The sequence below is a fragment of the Mesoplodon bidens genome (assembly GCF_964165515.1).
Source record: "Mesoplodon bidens genome assembly, chromosome: 11".
NCBI lineage: Eukaryota > Metazoa > Chordata > Mammalia > Artiodactyla > Ziphiidae > Mesoplodon > Mesoplodon bidens.
In genome coordinates this window covers 66,112,227-66,135,645 of record NC_138167.1, presented here as the reverse complement: position 1 = coordinate 66,135,645, position 23,419 = coordinate 66,112,227, and the positions used below count along the sequence as shown (strand labels likewise).

The 23,419-nt window shown below is 51.5% G+C and overlaps 1 protein-coding gene across 1 annotated transcript in view; it reads left to right on the top strand.

Moving 5' to 3' along the window:
- Window positions 1–2,200: 2,200 nt before the first annotated feature.
- The window catches only part of FAM83F (family with sequence similarity 83 member F), a gene marked incomplete at both ends in the record, with an annotated part of 29,133 nt that continues 7,914 nt past the window's right edge, over window positions 2,201–23,419 (top strand). The window contains 2 exons of the mRNA XM_081249562.1: window positions 2,201–2,683; window positions 22,923–23,090. Of these exons, the coding sequence (XP_081105688.1) occupies window positions 2,201–2,683; window positions 22,923–23,090 (651 nt within the window). The remainder of the gene's footprint in view (window positions 2,684–22,922; window positions 23,091–23,419) is intronic.

Sequence of the window (23,419 nt, the reverse complement as noted above, 5' to 3'; positions counted from 1 at the left end):
ATCCCCCCAGGTGACTACTGGGCACAGTAAAGTTTTAGAAGTACTGTTGCCAACTACTTTCCATCAGTCAGACACAACTGCTAATTAAATCAAACATGTGATCTTATTTAATACCTACAATAATCTGGGAGGTCACAGGGTGGTGGGGTGGTCAGCATTGTTATCCCATTTTGTAGATGAGGATACTTAAGGCTCCGAGGGTTGAGTATCTTGAGCTGAACCCACGAGTGCCTTATGCCAGCATGATGTTCTGACCACACCCAATCCCAACTTCCTCTGCCTGGAATGTCTTCACTCCCTCTCTTCCCCTTGACTTCTTCTCCTCCTTTTAGGCTCCACTTAAGATCCTTTCCTGGTAGGTGAAGACCTTCTTATCTACATCCCACTAGTCAGATTAATTTCTTCTTCCCTCAAAGTTCCCACAGCTCCTTGCACCTACCCTTTTCTTGGCCCTAATTCATTCTTTTTTAAAGAAATCGTACTAAGTACATTCTGTGTGCCAGGCACATAGTAGGCATTGAGTAAATGTTTACTCCCAATGCATTGCTGATTGAGTTTATTAAAAGCATTTTCATCACACCTGTCTTATTCTCCTGTGTGTTTTTCTATTCCTCCCACTGCTCTGAGCTCCTCTGTATACTCAGGGCTTAGAGTTTGGCATCTTATAGGGCATCAAGTCATCAGAAAACAAACTAAATGCTGTCCCATCTAAAGATGAAATTTGTCTATACTTAGAGTGTTACTAGGAGTGAGGCCTTCCAATTCCCAAGAACAGCAGAGGACACGAGTGAGACGATGGACACCTCTCTGCTCGCCACCCCTGACCTGACACAGGATGCCAGAATTGACTACTGTCAAAAAATTTGCAGATATTTGAAAATCTAACCCTCATTTTTCCAGGCCATCAAAGGAAGACCCAGAAATATTAGGTGATCTCTTCTAAGTCCCCAGGGTTAAAACCATGTCCTCAGTAACCTTCTGTCATTTCACAAGAGAAGTAGAAAGGGCAAAGGTGGCCGTGGTGCAGGGCAAAGATCTCCCAGACACAGAGAACCTAATAGTCCCCTGTGTTGCCTCTCCTTTACAGGGAGACCTGGGCAAACCACATGTTTCTAGGGTGTTGAACTAGTTTCTAAAGCTCCTTCCAGCTCTAAGATGCCGTGCTATAAAATGAGAGAAATGTGAACCTTTGGTTGCTATGATCTGAAAATATTTTGAATGTGGAGAATCAAATTGTACAGCAGTGCATGAACAAAATAATATGTTAATGACTAAGAAGATTGTACTTGATCCAATGGGAAACAGCAGAGCTGCTGGTGTGTGTGTGTGTGTGTGTGTGTGTGTGTGTGTGTGTGTGTGTCTGTCTTCCTCCCTTGAGTTCAAACATATATTTTAAATCACTAATATAGTAATCAAGCCTCTGGCAGCCTATCTTGCCCAAACACACACACACACACACACACACACAAACCACTTCAAATTAAAATGGGGGGAAAAATTCCACTGCTGCTGCTTACACCCTTGCTGTATCTGGGTGGCTTTTTTTTTTTTTTTTAAGAAATTTTTGTCCTGGTGAAAGTGTTGGATTGACAGCCCCTGGAGGGGCCTCTTATCTCAGACTGGGACACGTGCACGTGGGCCAGGAGCTGGGGGTTTTATTAGCATTTCGCTTTTGCACACCAACCGCCCCTGCTAGGCCGTCACAATCTGGCCTAGCAGAGGGCCCCCGGACCCCCAACCGAGGAGTGGTCAGATCGGCCACCCCAGAAGCACCCTGGCCAGACCACATGCTCGGGGCCCTAACAGCAGGGAAAACGGACGCGCTGGGACGTGTCTGGCTGGCCCGGCAACAGGAAGGGTTAGGTCCCCAACCTTTCCCCCAACGAAGGGTCGGGGCCAGGAGATGAAAGCGGGCCAGAGGGCTCACGTGGGTCTAACTACGGCCCGGCTCCAAGTTCCGGCCCGCTCCGGGGCTCCCACCCCGGGCTGGGCCACGTAGGCCTAGGCGTCGTCACGTCCCCAGCCGAGCCCCCGAGGCCCTCTGCGCCGCTCGCGCCCCGCAGAGGCGGAGGGCGCAGCTGCCCCTCCCCGCCCGACGGCCTCGCCCGCGCCGATTGGCTGCCCTCTCGGCCAGGTGAGGCGCCCCGCCCCTCGGCGGCTCCAGGTGCGGCGGTAGGACCCGGGCCGGGGCCGGGGCGCCATGGCCGAGTCCCAGCTCGGCTGCCTGGACGAGGCGCACGTGAACGAGAGGGTGACCGTGGCGCAGGCAGCCTTCTACTACTGCGAGCGGCGGCGGGCCGCGCTCGAGGCGCTGCTGGGCGGCGGCGAGCAGGCCTACCGCGAGCGGGTCAAGGCGGAGCAGCTGCGGGACTTCCTCTCCAGCCAGGAGCGTCAGGCCCTCGGCGCCGCCTGGAGCCCCTACGAAGAAGTCGCCGCCGCCGCCGCCGCCCGGGGCAAGGCCGAGGCCGAGACCCCGACGCAGGCCGCGGCCGAGTCCGGCGAGTCCTTGGCCTACTGGCCCGACCGCTCCGACACCGAGGTGCCCCCGCTGGAGTTGGGCTGGACCGAAGTGGCCTTCTACCGCGGCGTGAGCCGCGTCACCCTCTTCACTCACCCGCCTAAGGAGGAGAAGGCACCCCACCTGAAGCAGGTGGTCCGGCAGATGATCCAACAGGCCCAGAAGGTAGGCTCCCCCCCGCCCCCGCATGCCTGGCCCCTTGGACCAGGCGCCACCTCCGAGGCAAGGCCTGGGCCTGGCCGCCCTGTCCACCCTCTGGAAAATGGTCCAAGAACCCTCCCTTCCGTGGGGCTGGTGAGTCCTCTGGAGAGCATGGATGTGAACGTGTTTGGCAGATTACAAGGTGCTGGGACAGTTGCTTGTCGTCACCATTACAGTGTCCAGAGGCGCTGGCTTTCCTCTGCTCTGTGCTTCTGTTTCTCTGTCTGGTTTCTCTCCCCAGGGAAGAGTGTGGGCTGTGGAGTCCTGTGGTAAAACGGGCCACTCAAAGGTCTTGATAATAACCTGTGTGCTACCCAGGGATTTACAAAACATACCCCTGGCCATTTTCTCATTTGATCCTCAGGCAACCCCAGGAAGTGTGGTGTGGCCTCCCACCCCAAGCCATGCTGCTCTTAGGAGGTCCCCCAGAGTCAAGGCTGGCCTGGCCTCTGGCCCCTGACATTCACTCCGGCTCTGGGCCCAGTGCTAGAGCTCAAGGAGTCTAGGATGAATTAAGGGATGTATTTTGAGCACCTACTACGTACCTGACTCTGTGCTGGGTGCTTTGACAAGGCAGATCCCTGGACTCAGCAGGTCAAGAAGAAGCTCCTACTTACGGCGTCTACTCTACCTGGGGATTGAAAGGAGGTGATGTTTCCAGAGTGGCTGGTATTCTAATACTGGTGGGGCCAGTAGTTCATAGGGCAGGGGGAAGATTTACTCTGTACCCTTGGGTAGGGGTACCTGGGTAGGGCTTCCAGATAAAATATAAGATGTCCTGTTAAGTTTGAATTCCAGATAAACAACAAGAAAAAATTAGGTATTATTCAGTATGACCCAAATATTGCATTGGGACATACTGATGCTAAAAAGTCATTCACTGTTTCTATGAAATTCAAAATTAATGGGGACATTCTGTATTTTTATTTGCTAAGTCTGGTTCCCCTACATTTGAGATTTGTTAAGAAACATCAGCAGCCTTCGGTGCCTAGTTCAGAATATACAGCAGGAGTGGCTTGGGTTCACCATTATGATTCAACTCAGTAACTGTGGTTGGTGCCCTTTTATCCCTGGAGGCTGAACGAGCCTAGAAAGACCAGTGGTGGGCCTCTTCCTGGAAGGCGCGATGCAGGTAGTTGGCTAGATTGGCTGCCAGAAGGAAGGGTTAACTTTTCACTGTCCATGTTTCCACCCTCCTTCTCTAAAGAATTCCAGCTTGTCTACCTGAGCGTTCTTTGTATATTGCATTCTGCAAAAGAGAAAGACAAGTTTGGACAGAGGAGGAGAAAGGACGTGGGTGACAATACTGTGCAGCAGGGTGCAGCTGGGGTCAGGGCTCACGCTGTAATACTAACAAGCCTTGATTTATGCATCCTTAATATGTGCCAGCCACTGTGCTAATGATTTACATGCATTTTTTCTTTTGCTTTTCACAACTACAGGGTAAGATGGGTATTTTCCTTATGTTTGGATTCAGAACAGTTCAGTCACTTGCCGAGCCAGGGTTCAAACACCAAAGTCCTTCTTCTTAACTGCTGTGCTGTCGGATGATGGTACAACAGACTAAACCAAGGAGCTGGAATGGAACTCGTCTGGTCACAGCCTGGGCTGCAGGTTGTGAACCCCTGTTACAAGAAGGGGGAGACAGGGCCCTGCCCACTAGAACTTCTAGTCCCATATGGGATGTCAGGAATCTCCTATGTAGTGGAGTGTTCTTAACTCTTTGAATATTTAACAACAGAAACTTTAACAACTGTGAACCTATCCAATGCATACGTATTAAACCAGTAATTATTTCCTGAGTGCCTACCGTGTGCCAGGCACTAGCCATAGGAGGATATAAGGTGGCCTTGGCCCTCCAAGAGTTAATTCAAATGCTAGGGGATGTGCTGGAAGGAAAACAGTTTTTGAGGCTGGGTATGCCTAATCTGGGAGGGCTTCCCAAGGGACGTAAATTGCAGAGTTGAAAGGAGAGAGAGAAGGAAACTGGAATAGGCAGTTTCTCCTTAAGAGACTCAGGAGAGAGATTTTCGCTTCAGAACAGCAAGTGGCTTTGACTGGCAAGAGGAAAGAGCTGTTGTGGTGGGAGCTGAGTATGTGGGGGGCCTGGTGTTTAGAGCCTGGTCCTAAAACTGGGTCCAAAGCAGGTGACCACCCCTCAGGAAGAAGCAGCTTCTGGCCCCATCTGTGCCCGAAACCCACAAGCCCTCTGGACCCCGACTGTTCATCCCTGCCACTCACATCTGTGTGGCACCTTCTTCCCAAAGATCCTGTGAGTAGGCAGGGCAGAGAGGTTGACCTTGTTTCACAGGTGAGGAGACTGAGGCGCAAAGAAGGAAAGGGGCTTGTTGCCCAAAGGTCACGTGGTTGGTTATGGAAAGACCCAGATCCCTAGCTTCCGCCCTAAAGGCTATGCCTTCCAACAACTACCTGCCCACCTCCCCAACCCCAGCTTGTCCAACTGGCAAGCAACCCTCTAGATCCTTCCCCCTTCCTTTTCCCCCTGAAACACCCTGGAGGGAGTTTCTTTTGTCTCCAGGGAGAGTCTGGCTGCTGTGAGGCTGGGTGGGACAGACCGAGATGGTTTATATGCAGAGACACAGGTGACTGTTGGGGAAGGGGTGGGGGGTCAGAAGGACATAGTACACACGTCCAGCTGTGTGCCAGAATTTCATATTTTATCTCTTTTAATCCTCAGAATAACTTCGTGAGGGGCTGTCATTTTTATTCCCGAATGAAAAACAGGAAACCAAGCCTCAGGGGGAGTGGCTGTGACTTGCCCACAGGTGCAGACCAGTGAGGGTTTTGAACCTGGGCCTCCCGGTTATGGACAAAGGAGCCTAACTAGGGGACACTTTGAAAATATGATTGGGGGTTGGGGAGGAGGGGCAGAGGGTGGTGGCCAGTGGGGAAACAGCCCAGCAGGGGTGGAGGTGGGACCACGTGGAATGGGAGGAGGCCTTTGAGTTGGTCAGTCTTCACCTATCTGCTCTCTGGGCCTCTGCAAATGGCAGAACGCCCTCCTGTGCTGGAGAGCCAGCATTCAGACACTCGGCCCTGGTTCCTTGTGGGGTGGCAGTTTTTCCTGTCGTTTTAATCCCCCTTAGGTGATCTGCTTATTTTAGTGTCACTGAACGATGTACTTTGCTTAAAGTACAGGCGGAAAACGTGCCTTCAGGGACCCAGAAGTGAGTCCGTGGCCTCTCCCACGCTGGCAGAGAGGACCAGGGGAGGTTGCTGCCGCTTGGGCTGCTGTGACCACTGTAACTGCAGGGCGGGGGCAGGGGGGACTGGACTTAAATCGAGACCGTGTGTAGACAAGGAAACGGCTGGTTCTCATTTACAAGGGCAGAGTGAGGGGACCAAATAACTGCGATTTGGAAGAATAGTGCATTTGGTCATTGGACAGATATTTCGAGGTTTACTATGCGCTAAGCACTTCAGTAGAAAACAGACATATAAAACACACCTCTGCTCTTAAATAGCCTAATAGTCTAATGAACCATCATTTTAATACAGAATGATGGGTGCTTAACAGAGGGCGTGGCAGGAGGGGCACTGACCCAGTCCCTGCACCGGGTTAAGGAAGGACCTTTGGTGCTGAGGGCCTGTCTACAAGCGTGTCTGAATGCAGCGAGAAGGGTAGAATTGCACCAAGCATCCACCCATCTTTGCACCCCAGCTCCCTTTTGACCAGCGGCATCCATTTTTGAGTCTACTGAGTAGGTTTAGAGAGTACTGCCTGTGCTCCAGGAGCAGAGGAAAACCTGCTGGCCACCCACCTTGAAGACTGACCCTTGGCCCCTGTGTTCCTGAGCCCCACACTCCAGGATACCAGCTCCTCACTGCTTACCACAGTGCCTCCCCCAGCATTTCCTTTGGGCCTCAAAAACCGTGTCAGGCAGAGGGGAGGCCCCTGAGGTCCAGAAGGGTCTAATGATTTGTCTTCAGACCAAGGACAAGGAGAGGACACAGCTTCCCCAGGTCCCTGGTCAGAACTACCAATGACCCCGTGTAGATACAAACACAGCCCAGGAGAGGGTGGCTGCTGGGCCGGGAAGCTTTGATTAACTGGGAGCTGCTACTCTTTATTCCTATGGCAGTGAGAGGAACAGGCCCACCTGGTTGGTGGGGGACAGAGGGGCATGGGTAGCAGGCCCAGCCCTACCCCATCTCTGCCTGTCAATGGTTGGTCCCTTTCCTTCAGGGTCTGGCTCAGAGGCTAACCCTTCTTTGGCTGTTTATCAAATTTTCAATCCAAAAGCGACTTTTTGTGCTCAGACGTGGCTCCTTGTTTGTGCCACACGTGTGCCTGGCACACAGCTCGATTTAGGAGAGCCCATTTTATCCTTGGGGACTAGCAGCTTTGGAAGAGCTAAGGCTCCCTCCTACACCTCTCCGTCATCTTTGTAGGGCCCCAGCGGCACGGGCAACCAATGATGTTTGTTTAATTGATTGGAAACTGCCTCCTATTGGCCACCCTCCCCTCTCCATCCCTCTAGGGAAGCAAGTGTCTGGAGAGTCCCCAGTTGAACTGCACATTACCGAGGGACCCCTTTAATCCCCATTGTTACAAGCCACCTGGCAGCAGAGAGGAGAATGCTCTAAATTGGGAGGAGGGGGGTGCAGAGGGCTTTGGGGAAAGGCTCCAGGGCAGGAGGCATGGTTGGCCAGGTTAGCAGCCTTGGTTAGAGGTCTGGGCAGCTGATGGGGGTGAACAGCTGGGTACACATGCCCAGGGGATGTGGCAAAGTCTCAGAGGCTCCAGTTCACTTCACCAGGAGGCTCAGCTTTCGGGTGGCAGCCTTTGCCACTGTCTCGCCCCGTTAGCCTCAATTGGCTCTTCCCTCATTCAGATACATCCAGCAAATAGCACGCAGCACCTTTTCTGTACCAGGTGCCTGGAGCAGGCACCATGCTGGGCACTGGGATATTGACATGAAGCAGATTCAAAAAGAAAAAAGAGAGAGGAAACAAAATAAACAGTTTACATATATATATATATATACTTAAATATCGCTGGTTTGTGAAATCTGAGTCTGGCGGTACATTCGTCAGCCACCTTGCAGCCTTGTTGGAGAGCTGGTCCCGATTCTCGCCTAATACCTTTCCCTGTTCTCCTACCGTTCCATGTCAGAGGCTTTATCTAGAGCTCCTGAGCTGCCTTTGAAAAGCCTGATTCACTGTGCAGAGCAAGAAAAGGCCTCTCAGGGCAGCCCGTGACCTGTGGGTCCAACACACTGTCCCCCTTGCCTAACTCTTCTTCCCTCCCTGAGTGACCATTCCTCACGGGCGTTATTTCCGAGATGCGGGGCAGTTCCAGAGTCCTTGTCCCCTTGAGGCTGGCGGATAATGACGCAGCTGCAGTTCCAGGGACTGAGCACTTCACAGTCCTTCCAGGATCTTGCCTCGGCCTGCCCCAGCATCCCTGCCAAGCCCTTGGCTCTATGGCTATTGGATTCTGAGTCTCTGTCTTTTATGCTCAGTCACTGATCCTGGGAGGTGGGGTTTCTGGGCAATGGAGACCCAGCTTCACGTCAAGGACTGAGAATAGGCTCTGAAGTTGAAAGGTCTTGATTTCTGTCCTGACCTGGCTACTTGTAAACTGTGTTCCTTTGGGGTAAATCACTTCCCTCCCTGGGACTCCTGACCTGCAAAATTGGAGGGCATTACCTAGATTTCTGGATGGTTTTGAAAAATCAGGAAGAAAATGTATGAAAGCAGAGGATACCAAGAAAGTATCGTACGAACATCAGTTGTGCTGGAAAGGTGCTGCTGCCGTCGCTCTCCCCTCTCAGAGCAGGGAGGGAAGTGTGGCTGAGCTTCCTCTCAGGACGTGGGGGCTGCCTGCCAGGAGATCAGAGTTAGGATGATCAGGGGTTGCTTCTAGTCTTCAGGTTGGAGTCCCTGTGCAGGTGCGCTTCCTGTTTCCTCCTCTGGGTGAGAGGAGCAGCTCCACCTGCCCTCCCCTCCCCCCAACCCCCCCCCCCCCCCCGCACTTCTCAGCTGCCTTGATCTGATGTGGCTGTCAGGGCAGCTGTCATCTGCCAGGGTGCCTCTCGTCTGCAGGGCTGTGGTAACGGAGTACTCAGCCAAGGGTCTTCTCTAGCATCTGCCACAGGCCGAGATGAGACAGGAAGGCACGGAGGCTCCCCGGTCCCTGAATCAGGGGTCCCTGAGGGCGTTCCCCTGCAGAGTCATCCAGAAGGGCCAGCTCAAAGAGCCCGAGGGCAGTCTGGAAGGACTCCTCAAGGACTAAAGCTTGCACAAGTAGGCGCTGGGGCATGGGGACACAGAGGTGGGGTGGGCTGTGTTTCTGTCTTTGGAGAAGAGGGAGGCTGAGGCTTGGTTCCTCTGAAATCTGACCCTTTAGCTCCCTGAAACCCTGAGGATGGGTGTTTCCCGGGGAGTTCAAAAGTAGAAGATGGGGCCTCAGTAAAGGGGTGCATTCTTTTTTTTTTTTTTTTTTGCGGTACGCGGGCCTCTCACTGTTGTGGCCTCTCCCGTTGCGGAGCACAGGCTCCGGATGCGCAGGCTCAGCGGCCATGGCTCACGGGCCCAGCCGCTCCGCAGCATGTGGGATCCTCCCAGACCGGGGCACGAACCCGCGTCCCCTGCATCGGCAGGTGGACTCTCAACCACTGCGCCACCAGGGAAGCCCAGGGGTGCATTCTTCATGACTTCTTGGTCTCATGGTAGCTTAGCCAGATTCGCTGGGCAGTGGTCTCAGGAGGCCAGGTCACTGCAGGGGAAGGAGTACACAGTTGGCAGCCGGGAGCCTGGGTGTCTTCATTCTTGCTCTGTCTTTCCTCCTCTACCAGGTGACCTTGGGCAAATCATTTGACCTTGCTAGGCCTCCATCTCTGCATCTGTAAAATGGGGATCATTCTTGTCTTCTTGCTTACTTTCACAAGATTGCTCTGAGACTCCAATGCAAGACTATGAGACAGCATTTTGAAAAAGATGACTAATAGATGCAGATAAAAGGGATTTATATTAAGAGGAGCTAACATTGTTGAAAGATAGGTGCTCTGCATGTTATTTCCTTTAATTAATTCAATCCTTAGCACCTTGCAAGGGAAATGAGGTTTTCCCAGAGGCTCAGGGAAAGCACAAGGCCGTAGATCTCATAAGAGGCAAGCTGGGACTCCACCCAGGTCTGAATTCAAGGCTTGTGTCCTTCTCCTACACATGCAGTTACTTTTGGGGATTGCCCCTGTGGCCACCACTTCCATCTGAAATTCCAGAAGCAAAGTCTGTTTGTTGCCAGCCAGGTTCTGGGAAGCTCACCAACTAGTTCTGGAAACAAACAAGTACAGGACTACTTTGGTGGGAGAGATAGAGGAGAGGATTCTTTCTGCCTGGTGGCACTGGCACAGATGTCACCAGGAAGCTGGATATAGGTAGCTTCCAGGGACGTTTTTGGTTTGGCCATGCCACATGGCTTGTGGGATCTTAGTTCCCCGACCAGTGTCCTCTTGCTGGCCACTTTCTGGCCCTCTGAGACCTGCCAGCAAGCCCACGCCCACGCCGCCCCATCTGTCCAGGTGCGCCCCCAGGATGCTGCCTCACTGCTTCACCTTGGCTGGTGGTCAGATACGCCTCCTCTTCCTCACGGTGTACATACAGGGCAGAGCCTGTTCTGGGGCAGGCCTCCAATCTTTGGGGAGAGAGGAGCAGGGCAGAGGACCAACAAGCAGGGCTGGGTCCTGGCTGACCGCCTGCCTCTGCTCCTGGCACTGTCCTGACCACACCCACTCCCAGGCTGAGTCACTCTAGTGATCCCTGCCCCTCCCCCTCCCTCCCACCACACCTCCTACCCCAGGGGCCATGCATGACTGGTCGGCCTTAGCTGGGGCCGCTGCCTTCCCCCGTTTTCTTTTCCTTCTCTGAATTTGTGGAGTCTGTAGACTTGCTAATGATCCCAGAATCTTAGCCCAGGAAAAGAGCTTTTCTAATTAGTGGTCTCTCTGGCCCGAGTTTCTAGTCATCTGTTAACTCATCCCGGCCCAGCTTGTACAGTGGTCACCCTGTTGGGCCTCTCACAGCACTGGTGGGGCATGTGGGAAGCTCCGGATAAATGCTCTTTCTGTTCTGTTTTCTGGCAGTGAGCCAGCAGAAGGCGGGGTCAGGGACAGGGACCAGGGCTTCTTACCTTTTTGTGGGTCCTTGAGGACCAACTCCCTGTCCTGGAAGGGTTCCCAGACTGCTTGGAGATTCCCCACTTCTGCTCATTCACTCACCATGTTTCACATGTGCCACATTCCAGAAATATACAGGTGAATAAAATGTGGATGCTGAAAAAGAAAATAAACTGCAGGACAGGTTGGAGGGAGCGGGTCAATAGCTATTAATTGTTGAGTACTTAAATACCAGACCGTGCTAGCCCTTTTAAAATATATTCTTTCATTTAACTTTCACAACAATCCAGCAACTTTCCATTTTACAGATGGTAAGGTCACAGGGCTGTTAAATAGTGGAGCTGGATGGGAACTTGAGATTGAGTCTGAATCCCACTGAGCTCCAGGGGCACAGAGGCCTCCTGGGAATTGACGGCTGAAGCAGCCAGTATGGAAGGGAGGGTGGGCAGAGGGCCGGGGTGTGCAAGGCCGGAGGCCTCAGAGTGCACAGATTCACACTATTCCCATCGCCCAGCCCCTCCTGACCACCTTCCCCTGCTCCCCGCACCCTCCCCTTGCCTCTCTGGCGAAGCCCTCCCAGGCAGCATCACCTGGCAGTGGCCAGCAAGTTTTCCTTGCCACTTCTCAGAACCTCCCAGGCAAGCTGTCAACTCCAGTTGTCTTACCCTGATTGATCAATCAAGAAAGACCTCGAAGGTACTTCTCGAGTCCTGCCTTACTCTGCCCACGTAACATTGTATGGTGCTCAGGGCTCCAGGCCAGTAACCCAAAGCAGCAGCTGATCCTAAAAATCATCTGTGTATCCTCATTGGGTTTTTTTTTTCTTAGCAGCTGATTTATCTTCCTAATTATGTTTAGCTTTAAGCTAATGTTAAAATGAGCTTGCATTAGATAATTTTCACTAATTAACAACAACTTAGTGCAAGGGAAGTCATCCCAGAAGCATGCCGTGGGGCAGGGAAAAGCTGGCCTAGGATCTTAAAAAGAATTGCTCTTCTTACTGTCTGGCAGATCACATATGGTTCTTCACGGCTGAATTAGTTGACCTTGCTCACATGGATCCAGTCTGTTCTCTGGAGAGCCAGCCCGAGTGTCCTTTGTATCACCCCTTCATCAACCTAGTTTGGGGAATGGGTGTCAGGAGTGCCTCATCAGGATGAGAGGTGGACAGGGAGTGAGCCCCGGTGGTGCCCAGCAGAGTCAGGAACAGAGCTGGCACAGAGGCCACGGGGTCTGGGAGAGGAAGTGACCTGGCTGGCAGAGTTGGGCTCCAGGGGCTGCCAGTGCAGGAGGGAGCCTGGTGTTTAATGATGTCTAATTAGTGAGCCCAGCTGACAAAGCGCAGATTCCTGGCTGGTGGGCTGGGGGCAGCCCAGCCTCGAGGCAGAGAACAAGACCCCAGTGGTCTTGGCTCGGTCCTCTCGGTGGGCCAGGGCTCTGGTCCAGACTGCTTCCTCAGCCCCCCAAGGGAAGCCCCCTACTGCAGAGGTACTCTGTTTAGACATTCACTGCGTGTCAGGCCCGGTGCACGGTGGCATGACAGGTCTCTGCCCCCCCACCGTGTGCTCAGAGAGACACAGGCCTGAGCAGGTGTGCCTCCTGGGAAGGGCACACACTGCCCTGGGGGCTGAGGACCCAGGATGAGAATGAACCTGGGACAGCCTGGGGGAGGGTGAAGCAAGGACCTCAACAGGGAAGGGACGTTCCCATCACCACAGGGAGAAGGTCGTGACAGTGTGAGTTAAGCCACCAGGGTGGGAGTTGCTGGGTGTGTTTGGAGAACGCAGAGGAGTTTATCGTCAAGGGAGGGAGTGGGTTGGAAGCACACTGAGCACCACCCCCCAACCGTGTGCCAGGCGCTGTGGGGAGGAAGCACAGCGCCAGATGCTCTCCAGGCATCACTGCGTGTCTCTGCATCCTTACAAGAACCATGAGTCAGCCTCACTTTACAGGGAGAGTTCCCAGGGGTCAAGTAACACCCGTGGTCTCACCGCCCCTGTGGGACCCCTGACTCCAAAGTCTGTGCTTCAGCCACAGCAGGATGCTCTTGGACTTTGGGGATTCAACTAAATGACTCTGGTGTCCAGGGGTAGGAGGATGCAAGGCAGGTGGGGCAGGGCCAGGCAGCGTCCGTGGGTGTTCCCCGGGCAGTCATGCAGGCCTCCTCTCCTGGGCTTTCCTCTTCTCTCTCACCCCAGGGAGCACAGACAGGAAGCTTAAGGTAAAGCTTTCTTGTCCAGTTGTTCACATCCCACCGGGGCAGAAATTGGATGGGGCCTGTGGCAGCCTTGATGACAAAAGAAAGCCTTTGCGGTGTGCCGGGAGCACTGGCACCTCCGCCATGAGTTGTCTCCATCCTCCAGCAGCACCTCTCCGTGCTCAGGGGCAGCCATGCCAACTGGGTCCCGAGCCCACCTGGAGGTGCTCTCCACTCAGGCTGCAATTTTCTTTCCTTTCTTTCTTTCTTTTGTCTTTTGGCTGCGCCTCATGGCCCCAACCAGGGGTTGAACCCAGGCCCTCGGCAGTGAAAGCTCAGAGTCCTAACCACTGGACCACCAGGGAATTCCCAGGGCCGCAGTTTTCTTAGCGGTGCGTTCTGTGCTCGGTGTGCCGGCACTGATGCCCAGCTTCACTCGAGGGACAGTGCATTGTACAGACTTACTTCCTCTTCCCTTGATTGAGCTGCCCTTCCCCTCAGTTCAAGTTTTGACCTTCCTGGAAGTGTAGTGTTGCCTGGGCTTTAATCACCATGCGCTGGGCCTGCTGGACATGGTATCAGGCAAAGGAAAACATCTCCACCTTGATGTCTGGGGCTGGCTCCCTGGGAGCTGCCTCCGAAGTGAGGCCCCTTTGTTCTGGGTTCCATCAGAGGAGAGAAGGGGGTGCCGACGTGGACCCACAGCTCACAGCAGGCCAGGCACTGTGTTCCTTGTGCCGCTGCATTATCTCATTTAAAACTCAGAACAACCCTGAAGGGACCACCGCCCCATTTTAAAAGAGGAAATGGAGACTTAGATTAAATTACTCACTCAAGGCCCCACAACCAGTGAGACTTTCTGCTTCCAGAGAGTAGATTCTCTTCCCACCACCGGCGTCACTCAAAATGTGACCCTTCCACCACCTGCATTCAGATCACCTGAGGGGGGGAGGGTGTTGTTAAAACGCGTTTCCAGGGGCCGCTGAGTCAGACTCTCTGAGGATGGGGCCCTAGCATCCGCACATTCAGCGGGCACACCCCGCCCCACCCCGCCCCGCACCGGCTGATCCTCTTCAGGCTAGAGTTTGACAGCCACTGCCCTGGAGACCTAGATCGCTCACTGGGGAAATCAGAGAAGGCGATCCACAGCTGGGGATGTGTGAGCCGGGTGCTGGCTGGCCTGCCCAGCACTGACTCCCCTGGGCTGCCAGACAGATGGGCCTTCTGGGAGGCAGCAGCTGACCAGTTTGCCCAGGTGCTGCCCTTCCTACCCCAAGGCACCTTAGGGCTGGAGGTGTGGGCCTTTGGCCCCATTCACCTGGTTTGGTGATAGCCCCTCAAAACCGCACAGCTTTTTCATGGGATTTCATGGGCATGATCTCATCTGAAACCCTCAACGGCCCTGGGAGGCAGGCAGGGCAGGCATGGAAGGTAAAAGTCAGGCCCCAGGCTTACATGGGTAATCAGTGGGCAAGTGGGGACTAGAGCTGCCCATGTGGGCTCCCCTCCCTCCCTCCCTCCCCAGGAAAAAGTGACCATCTCCAGCACATACCTGCATGGAGCGTGCCTGGCCTGGGGCATCTTGCCTTTTCCCCACCGTGGTGCTGAGCGAGACGGGGGGTCTTTGTCAGCAGCAGCCACGCCCACCCTGGTGCCTAAGCTCCACATCAGCAGAGCTGGGGAAACCAGTGACGGAGAGGGTGGTATCGTCCGGCTCTATGGATGCATCCTGGTTTTGTGTGACCAGAAGTGACCTCAGGTCCTAGCCAGAGTAGATGTCCCCAGATCCTCCCATGACCACATCATCTGGGGGTGACAGCTCTGGACTGGGGTCAGAAGCCTGGGCTTTAATCCTACCTCTGCCAAGACCCAGCTGGGTAACTTAACCTTGGGGCTGGGCTCTAGCTGATACATTTCCTCCAGCTCTGAGGTTCTGCCCATCTGGAATGTCCTTCAGTGCAGGGGCCGAGTGCAGAGATGCAGCCTGTGCCTGCACTGGAGCCTGGCCCAGGGGCTTTGTAGGGCTGACTTGCAGCCGGTGCTCCACTTGCTGCCTTGCATTCCGTCACAGGGAGGACGGGTACCCTTTCATAATCTGCACAGAGGCGCTGGCTCTATGTGCTGGTGGCAGCTCTGCTTCCTGGTCTGATGTTCTTGGCGTGGACTTTTACCCATTGGTAAAGTCCTATCCTCAATAATGGGCTGGCTGCTCCTTCAAGACCTTGGGTGGGTGGAACAGAGGAAGACCAGACCGGGGACTGGCGCTCAGGCAGCAGTCCCAAAAGGCGCCCACTTCTTTTCCCTTCTCTATGCCCTTGAGGAAGAACTTCAACTCTGCCTTCCAGCAGGATGATCTAACCGGGAATCTTGCTCAGCATTCTTTTTTTTTTTGTCCCTCCACCAAAATGTCTAGTCGTTAATGAAATAAAAGAGTTAACAACAAAGCTAGGTCCACACCCCGCAAATAAAACAGTAGACGTGAAACACTCTCCATTTAGACATTCATTCCACATACATGGAGAACTGACTTCGTGTTGAGATGTCCCCTGAGGGTGGAGATTCTGAGAGGTCAGATGGTCCCTGCCATCTGGGAGCCCACAGCCCAGTAAGGGACAGAGCCATCCAGCAGATGTTGCAATAAAATGTCAAGGACCTCTGTTATGTGCCCGGAACGCAACGTGGACAGGAAGCAGGGAGTGGTGAACGATATCGGGTGGGGAGAAGTTCAGGAAATTCTTGCCTGTGTCCTGAAAGATGCGTAGATGTTTCACAGGAGTACAGGAGGGGTAGGAACAGAAGAACTGGAAACTGCCTGATGTGTGCAGTTGTTCTCAAAAGGGGGTGGGGAGTTGATGTAGTTTTGCCCCCAGGAGATATTTATCGATGTCTACAAACATTTTTCGTTGTCACCAGTGGGGGTGGCGCTACTGGCATGCTGCTAAGCACCCTGCGATGCACAGGACAGCCCCCCACAGCAAGGAATACTGTCCCTAGATCCCTGGAAGTCCCACAGTGGAGAAACCCTGAGTTAGGGTAACTGCAGGTCATCCTGCACGGCTGAAAACAAGAGGCAGACGTGAGATGGTCCGAGATGAAGCTGGAGAGGAGGAAAGGGGCCATCATAAAGCCCTTCAATGCCAAGTTAAGGAGTTTGGCTGTGGGACCCACCACTTCATCAGTCTGTTGTTTTGGCAGGGTCACTGCTACGGAGAAAGAATTGGAGCACAGAGATGGAGGAGAGACTAGTTAGGAAACTGTTCCAGAAGTTCAGTGAGAAATGAGGGGGACCCGAGCGAGGGCAGCAGTGCAGTAGGAACAGAACGGAGCTGACCCAGAGAAGGTGCACAGAGGAGGACCTGCTGGCGTCGGTGGCCGATTGGATTTGGTCGTGGGGAGGAGGAGGAGGAGGAGGAGGAGGAGGCCAGCAGACTCGGGCTTCTGGCCCGGGTGACCAAAGGACGTTGACTTTGGAAGGGCCTCCAGGGCATAGCATAGAGGGCCACAGAGCATAGCTCTGTGACGAGGAGACTGCCAGTGCAGTGGCCGTCCAGACTGGGTCATCCAAACACACCAGGGGTGTCAGTCCCCAGCTGTCTTTTTTTTTTTTTTTTAAATTCAGTTATTTTTGGCTGTGTTGGGTCTTCGTTGCTGCACGCGGGCTTTCTCTAGTTGGCGGCGAGCGGGGGCTACTCTCTGTAGTGGCGCGCGGGCTTCTCATGTCCTGGCTTCTCTTGTAGCGGACATGGGCTCTAGCCGCGCGGGCTTCAGTAGTTGCGGCACACAGACTCAGTAGTTGTGGCTCGCGGGCTCTAGAGCTCAGGCTCAGTAGTTGTGGCACAGGGGCTTAGTTGCTCCACTGCATGTGGGATCTTCCCGGGCCAGGGCACGAACCCGTGTCCCTTGCATTGGCAGGTGGATTCTTAACCACTGTGCCACCGGGAAAGCCGCTCCCCGGCTGTCTTGAGTAGAGTTGCCGTGGAGTGCATGGGGAAGGTGGAGTCCTTTTCGTTAATTTCGTTAATCTAATGGTAATTAAGGAGTCCAGGAAGAGAATGTGAAAAGCTGGCAGCTTAATTAAAGATAAGTGACAGGTGGAGGGGAATTCAGAGGCTCCCTAACACACGCTGTTCCCCCACCCCACCACTGAGGCCGAACATCAAAGGAGGAGGTGGTAAGCTAACCAGACACCTGATGAGAAGTGTTACAGCATCAGAACCGCTTTGCCAGAGCCTGCAACAGCTTCTGAAAACTCCTGTCACCTCAAATTAACCTCTCTCCGCGGGTGCCACAGGTCAGTGGGTAACCAGGTAAAGGAGCCTGCGGGAGGCCGGGGATGACTTTCCCCTCCTGACGAAATGTGGCTCCCTGGCTTCTGTGCCTTTGATGTCTCTCTTATAAAACCTGATTTTCCATTTATACTAGGAGCCTTGAAGTTAGATTTGGCTCACGTAGGATCACGTGGCACATTAAACACCAGAGCGGAGGCAGTGGGGAGCTGGTTTTCCTGGGCCTGATGCCGTGGATACTAATGTCAAGCAGGGCCTCAGAGACCAAAGCGGAGGGTAATTATCACCTCTCCTGCACAACGAGATTGCAGGAGTCAGCCAGCAATTGATTTTTTTTTCCTACTACAGATATTTCACTGCTTAATTGGTAGTGACACAGATGGCTGGCTCTCACCAGCGCAATGCAGACCAAGCCTCCCGAAAGCAGGGCCCCTGGGGACGTCTCTCCCTCTAGTCTGTGATGCTCTCACAGCACATCCTCTGTCGGGTGGGGGTGGGGGTGAGGGCGAGCAGGCTCCCTGTGCTTTCAATTACAAAACAAAAGCAAGAGTGAATCCAGAAGCGCTTTCCTGAGCCAGTCAAGCCCTCCCCAGCGACATACTGAGAGTCAGCTTTGAGCTGGACACTGTGGAGAGTCTGGAAATGAGCAAACAGTAGACTCTGGCCGCAGGCAGCAGTTGGGAGCCATCAGGAGGCCTATGAGATGGTGGGAGCTGTGTTCTGCTGGCATGAAGCCTAAAGTGGATTGTTAAAACCCTCCGTGATCCAGCCCCACCCCATTGTCCAGCCCCACCCCGTTGTCCTTACGCTACATCTACCCCGAACTGTTCCAGGCCAATTGTTTTTTGCTTGTTTGTCTGTTTGTTTTGGACCTCAAGTGCAGAGCTGATTGCGAACCTCAGTTCATGGTCCACTGCCATCGTCCATCCAGGGAATGCCCCTCTTATTTTACTCTCTCCTTCCCTCCTGTCCCTTTCTCCTTCCATAGGCAGCCACCCTCCTATATTCAGTGTATGTCCTTGGAGATGTCTGTATCCTTGAAAAACAGGCAGAGTTATTTTATGTAGTGTGTTTTTATTTACATAAATGGTATTAGGCTATAGATCTCTATCTCTAACATTCATCTTAAAAAGAACTACCCAGGGGTGCTTCCCTGGTGGTGCAGTGGTTGAGAGTCCGCCTGCCGATGCAGGGGACACGGGTTCGTGACCCGGTCTGGGAAGATCCCACATGCCGCGGAGCGGCTGGGCCCGTGAGCCATGGCCGCTGAGCCTGCGCATCCGGAGCCTGTGTTCTGCAACGGGAGAGGCCACAACAGTGAGAAGCCTGCGTACAGCAAAAAAAAAAAAAAAAAAAAAAAAAAAAAGAACTACCCAGGTTGTGCACATGGAACTCGTTCATTGCTTCTGTCTGCTGCAGAGCACCCTGTCCTGAGCGTCCCTCACATTCTCCACACCCCTTCTTCTAGAGGTGGACATCCAGGTTGTTGCCAACTCCTTGCTATCCCAAAGGAAGCTCCAGTGAATGTCTTTGTTCCTGCCCCCTTATAGACCTGGGCAAAGATCCAAGAGGTTCCCTGGGTGTGTGGCCAAGAGTAGCGTTGCTGGCTTCCAGGAATGCACAACCTTAAATCCACGAAGCTCTGCCCGTTGCCCTAAGAAATAGCTGTACCAGTGTTCCCTCCCACCCTCAGTGAATGAGGGTTTCCCTTTCCTCACACGCCAACATTTAGGACTATCCAACTTTCTAGTTTTTAGTTAATGTTATAGTTGTAAAAAGTGGTATCTCTCATCTCTTTGCTTTTTTTAAACTTATTTAAAATTTTTTATACAATTTTTAAAGGTTACACTTCATTTGCAGTTATTACTATCTCTTTGCTTTAATTTGAATCTTTCTGCTTACTAATGAGGTCTGCTTCTCTTTACATACTTATTAGCCATTCAGGTATCTCCTGTAGGAATTACCTATTCATATCCTTTGCCCATCATTCTAATTAGTTTTCTGTCTTTTTCTTGCTGATGTGCAGGCATCTCTTGTGTATTATTAGTTCCTTTTGGTTGCAGACATTGCAGATACCTTCTCCCTGTCAGTTATCTTTGTCTATTGACATCTTTCTTTGAACAGAAAATCCCTAACTTGCCAAATGCCTCTTTTAAAATTTTATTTGTCTTATGATTCATGCTTTTGGAATCTTAAGATATCCTATCTTACCTATGCCATGAAGATATTTTCCTATATTTCATGAATTCCTTTATGAGTTGTATCTTCTGCATTTAGGTATACAGACTACCTGAAATTCACCTTCATATATGGTGTGAGGTAGGGATCCATTTTATTTTTCTCTCTTTAGTATGCCAGTTGTCCCAATAGCATCTACTAAACAGCATCCTTTCTCCACTGAGTTGTGATTCTACCTTAAAGTTAAGACTTTAAGTTAACTTAAAGTTTTATGTATGTGTGTAGGTACCTGCATATTTCTGGTCTCTCTATTCTGTCCCATGGCCTGTTTGTCAGTTCCTTCCTATCTCAGTATCGCAATTCTTATTAATTTGGCTCTGCAGTATGTCTTACTGTCTAGTAGGACAAGTGTCCCCTTTTAGCTTTTCTTTTTCAAAATTGATTTAGCTATTTGAATCTTCATTCTTCCTCACAGCTTAGAAATATTTGAACTCCTCAAAAAATTTTACTGACCATTCACTGGAATTGCATTGGATTTTATTAATATGAGAACTGGATTTTTAAAACATTAAATCATGTTATCCATGAACAAAATTTATCTTTTCATTTATTCAAATATTTGTAACTGTCCTTTAATAGAGTTTTCTCAATTTCTCCATAAAGGTATTAATTCCTAAATACTATGTGCTTAAGTTGCAATTTTGAATGGACCTTATTTTCTTTTTTTTTTAATTGGTTATTGCTGTAGTAGAAGAATGCTGTTGGTTTTTGTAAGTTTTTCTTGTATCTGGCAATCTTACCAAATTCTCCTATTACTTCTAATAGTTTTTCTCTGCATTCTACTTTTGTTTTTTTTAATATCATCCTTAAATACTGGTAGTTTTGTCTCTTCTAATCCTTCTGTCTCATTTCTTTTTCTTGTCATATTGCATTGGTCAGGACCGCCAATACTTTGTTGAACAGCAGTGGTGATAAGTGAATATTCTTGACTTGCTTAAGACTTAAAGGGAATGCAACTTTAAGTATGTTTCATGAGGGTTTCTAGTAGATAGCCTTTATGACATTAAGGAAGGTCCCATCTATTCCTAGTTTTCTGAGAATTTTAATCACAAATAGTGTTATCAAATACTTATTAAAAACTTATTAAGATAATATATGATTTTCCCTCTTTGACACTATAAATGTTATAAATTGATATGTTTCTGATGTTGAATAATCCTTTCATTTTTAGGATAACCTTACTTGATTATGCTGTACTATATTTAATTTACTTTTTAAAAAACAACTATAGTTGATAAGTTTAATTCACTTTTAATGATTTATCCATGTCAATTTCATTTTCAAAGTCATCAATGTGTAAATATTCCTAGTCTTTTTACCATTTCTTAAATAGTAAGAATTTCTTAAAAAGTAAATATATCTGTAGTTATTTCTCTTTCTTCATTCAGTATTTTATTTGCATCTCATCTGTTTTTGTCAGTCATGCCTGTCCTCAGTGCCGTTGCTTGTGCTGTTTTCTTTGCCTGAAATGTTCACCTCCTAGGCCCCTGGTAGCCCATGTGGCACCTGTGTGCAGATTAGGAAAAGGCATCTCTTCCTCAGGCAGGCACAGCTCCCACTCACCCCCATCAGCCCAGTGCCTGTGTGCAGTGCACAACGTGCATACCCATGCATGGCAGCCCTGCCCACTTCCCTGCTTGGTTTTCTTCCCTGCTCATTTCTCATGGCACCCAAGGCCGCCCATTCTTCAGGTTTCAGCTTCCTCAGTGAAACCTTTCCTGTTCTCCCCTGGCTGAAAGTAATCTTTCAATCTTCCCCCTCCCTAAGTCCCTCCTTCTCTTCCTACCACCCTCCTTTGAACTCACATCACACATCATTTGTGCATCTCTTAAGGCATTTATCTCGTTTTACCTTATGTCTTATTATTTTGTGTGAATGTCTTATGATTCCAACTGGATTAACCCCTTGAAGTTAGGGACTATAGTTTGTTTGTCCTTAGATCCTCCCTCTGCCTGTGGGGCTTTGTAAATGTTACTTGTATGAATGACTGGGTATTAAATGTAGGAGGTAAGAAGGGCGTTATGTGATATTGTGTAAATGGTGTTGGGGGTGGTCTTTAGAGGCAGAGATAATGGCAGAGCACGCGTGAAGGTGATGGTGATTGTGATGATGACGATGGTGATGGAGGATACACTTATTGAGTTTAACATGTGCCGGCACTGTGCTAAACGCTTTCCCAGTTTGCTTCTCTAAGCCTTCTCAACAACCCTTTGAGACAGGTGCTACTATGAGCTCGATTTTGCTGCCAAGGAAGCTGGGGCACTGATGAGTCAGCAGTGGAGTTAGTGAAGCAGGCCTGGTCTGCCTGGCTTCAGCGTTCGGGCTTTCAGTTGCAACGACAAGCAGACTCCTTCGACCATAAAATGGTTACCATTTATTGAAGACTTACCTACATATCAGGCATTGTTGATGCTTACAGATGTTATTTCTAATCCTGATGCCAAATGTATCAAGTACAGAGTATCCCCACTTTGCAGATGAGGAAACAGAGTCTCATCAAAGTTAAGGGATTTACCTAAGGTTACATAAATAGAAAGTGGTTATAATCAGATCTCGCTGACCCCAAAGCACATACTTTCCTCCGCATCATGGGCACAGTGCTTGGGGCCAACAAGAAAACCCTGCCTCTGGAGCAGAAGGTTTGTGTAGGAAAGTGGAGGAGGCTGAGGTCAGAAAGGCAAATCTGCCTCAGGCTGTGGAAGGCCTCGCCTTCCAGGATGGATAATCAAGACTGGCTTTTGGAAATCAAGGGTCCCAGGCAGGGACCTTGATTTGAGGATGAAGTGGGATGGTCTGGACACCTGGAGGCCAAGGGAGCCCGAGCTAACTGGAGCTCTGCCCGAATCTGTGCTCAGGGAAGCACAGGGCTTTGCACAGCTGCAGGGAGATCAAAGCACCCAGGTCTGCAAAGAAAGTGGTATCTGAGCAGATCTGCAGCTTGTGGAAATGGTCCATTTCATGCCTCTCAGTGACTGCAGCTCCTTGAACCTGCTTATTTCCCGAAGTGACCAGAACCAACTTTCCTCAGCCTCCTAGATCTCCACTGACATGGCTTCTGAAGAGCCACTGGAAGATCCCCAGGGTGGGTAGTGGGAATTTGCCAAGGATGGAGTACAAGCAGCATGACCTGCACCATCTTCATTTCCCAGAGCAGGGAGCCCATCTCCTGCTCACATGTGCTCAGAGGTGGGTGGGGATGTGCAAAACCCAGGAGTGGTGCAGATGGCATTTTTGACTCTTGGCCAGCACTTACCCCAGCCCAGCTGGTCCTCTGTGGGCCGCAGTGTGACTCTGTGTGTGTGTAGTCTCCACGTGCCTCACTAGTGCCCTTCCCCGTCCAGGTCATTGCTGTGGTCATGGACCTCTTCACTGATGGTGAGATCTTCCAGGACATTGTGGATGCTGCCTCCAAGCGCCGCGTGCCAGTGTACATCATCCTGGACGAGGCGGGCGTGAAGTATTTCCTGGAGATGTGTCAGGGCCTGAAGCTCGCTGACTTCCGTATTCGGGTAAGTTGTATCACTGGGACTGGGGGTGGGAGGGGGGAAGGAAGTGGGATGGAGACTGCCTCTGCCCCTCCCTCTGCCTGCTCCCCAGTTCAGGGGCCCAGGTGAACAGCACTCTCAACCCCTTTCCTTCTGTCTAAAACCTTGCCTCATGAACTGATAACCCTAACTACATGCCCAGCTTACGTTTTATCCCAAGGCTGCTGAGGCTAAGGAGGCAGCTTCAGCCTAGTCCCGGGCGCTCAGCCCGCAGAGTCACTGTCAGGGTTGAAGGCAGGGCTGTGTTTCTCTTCTGAAGAGCTTTCAGAGCAGACCGGGGCCACCTGGGCCCG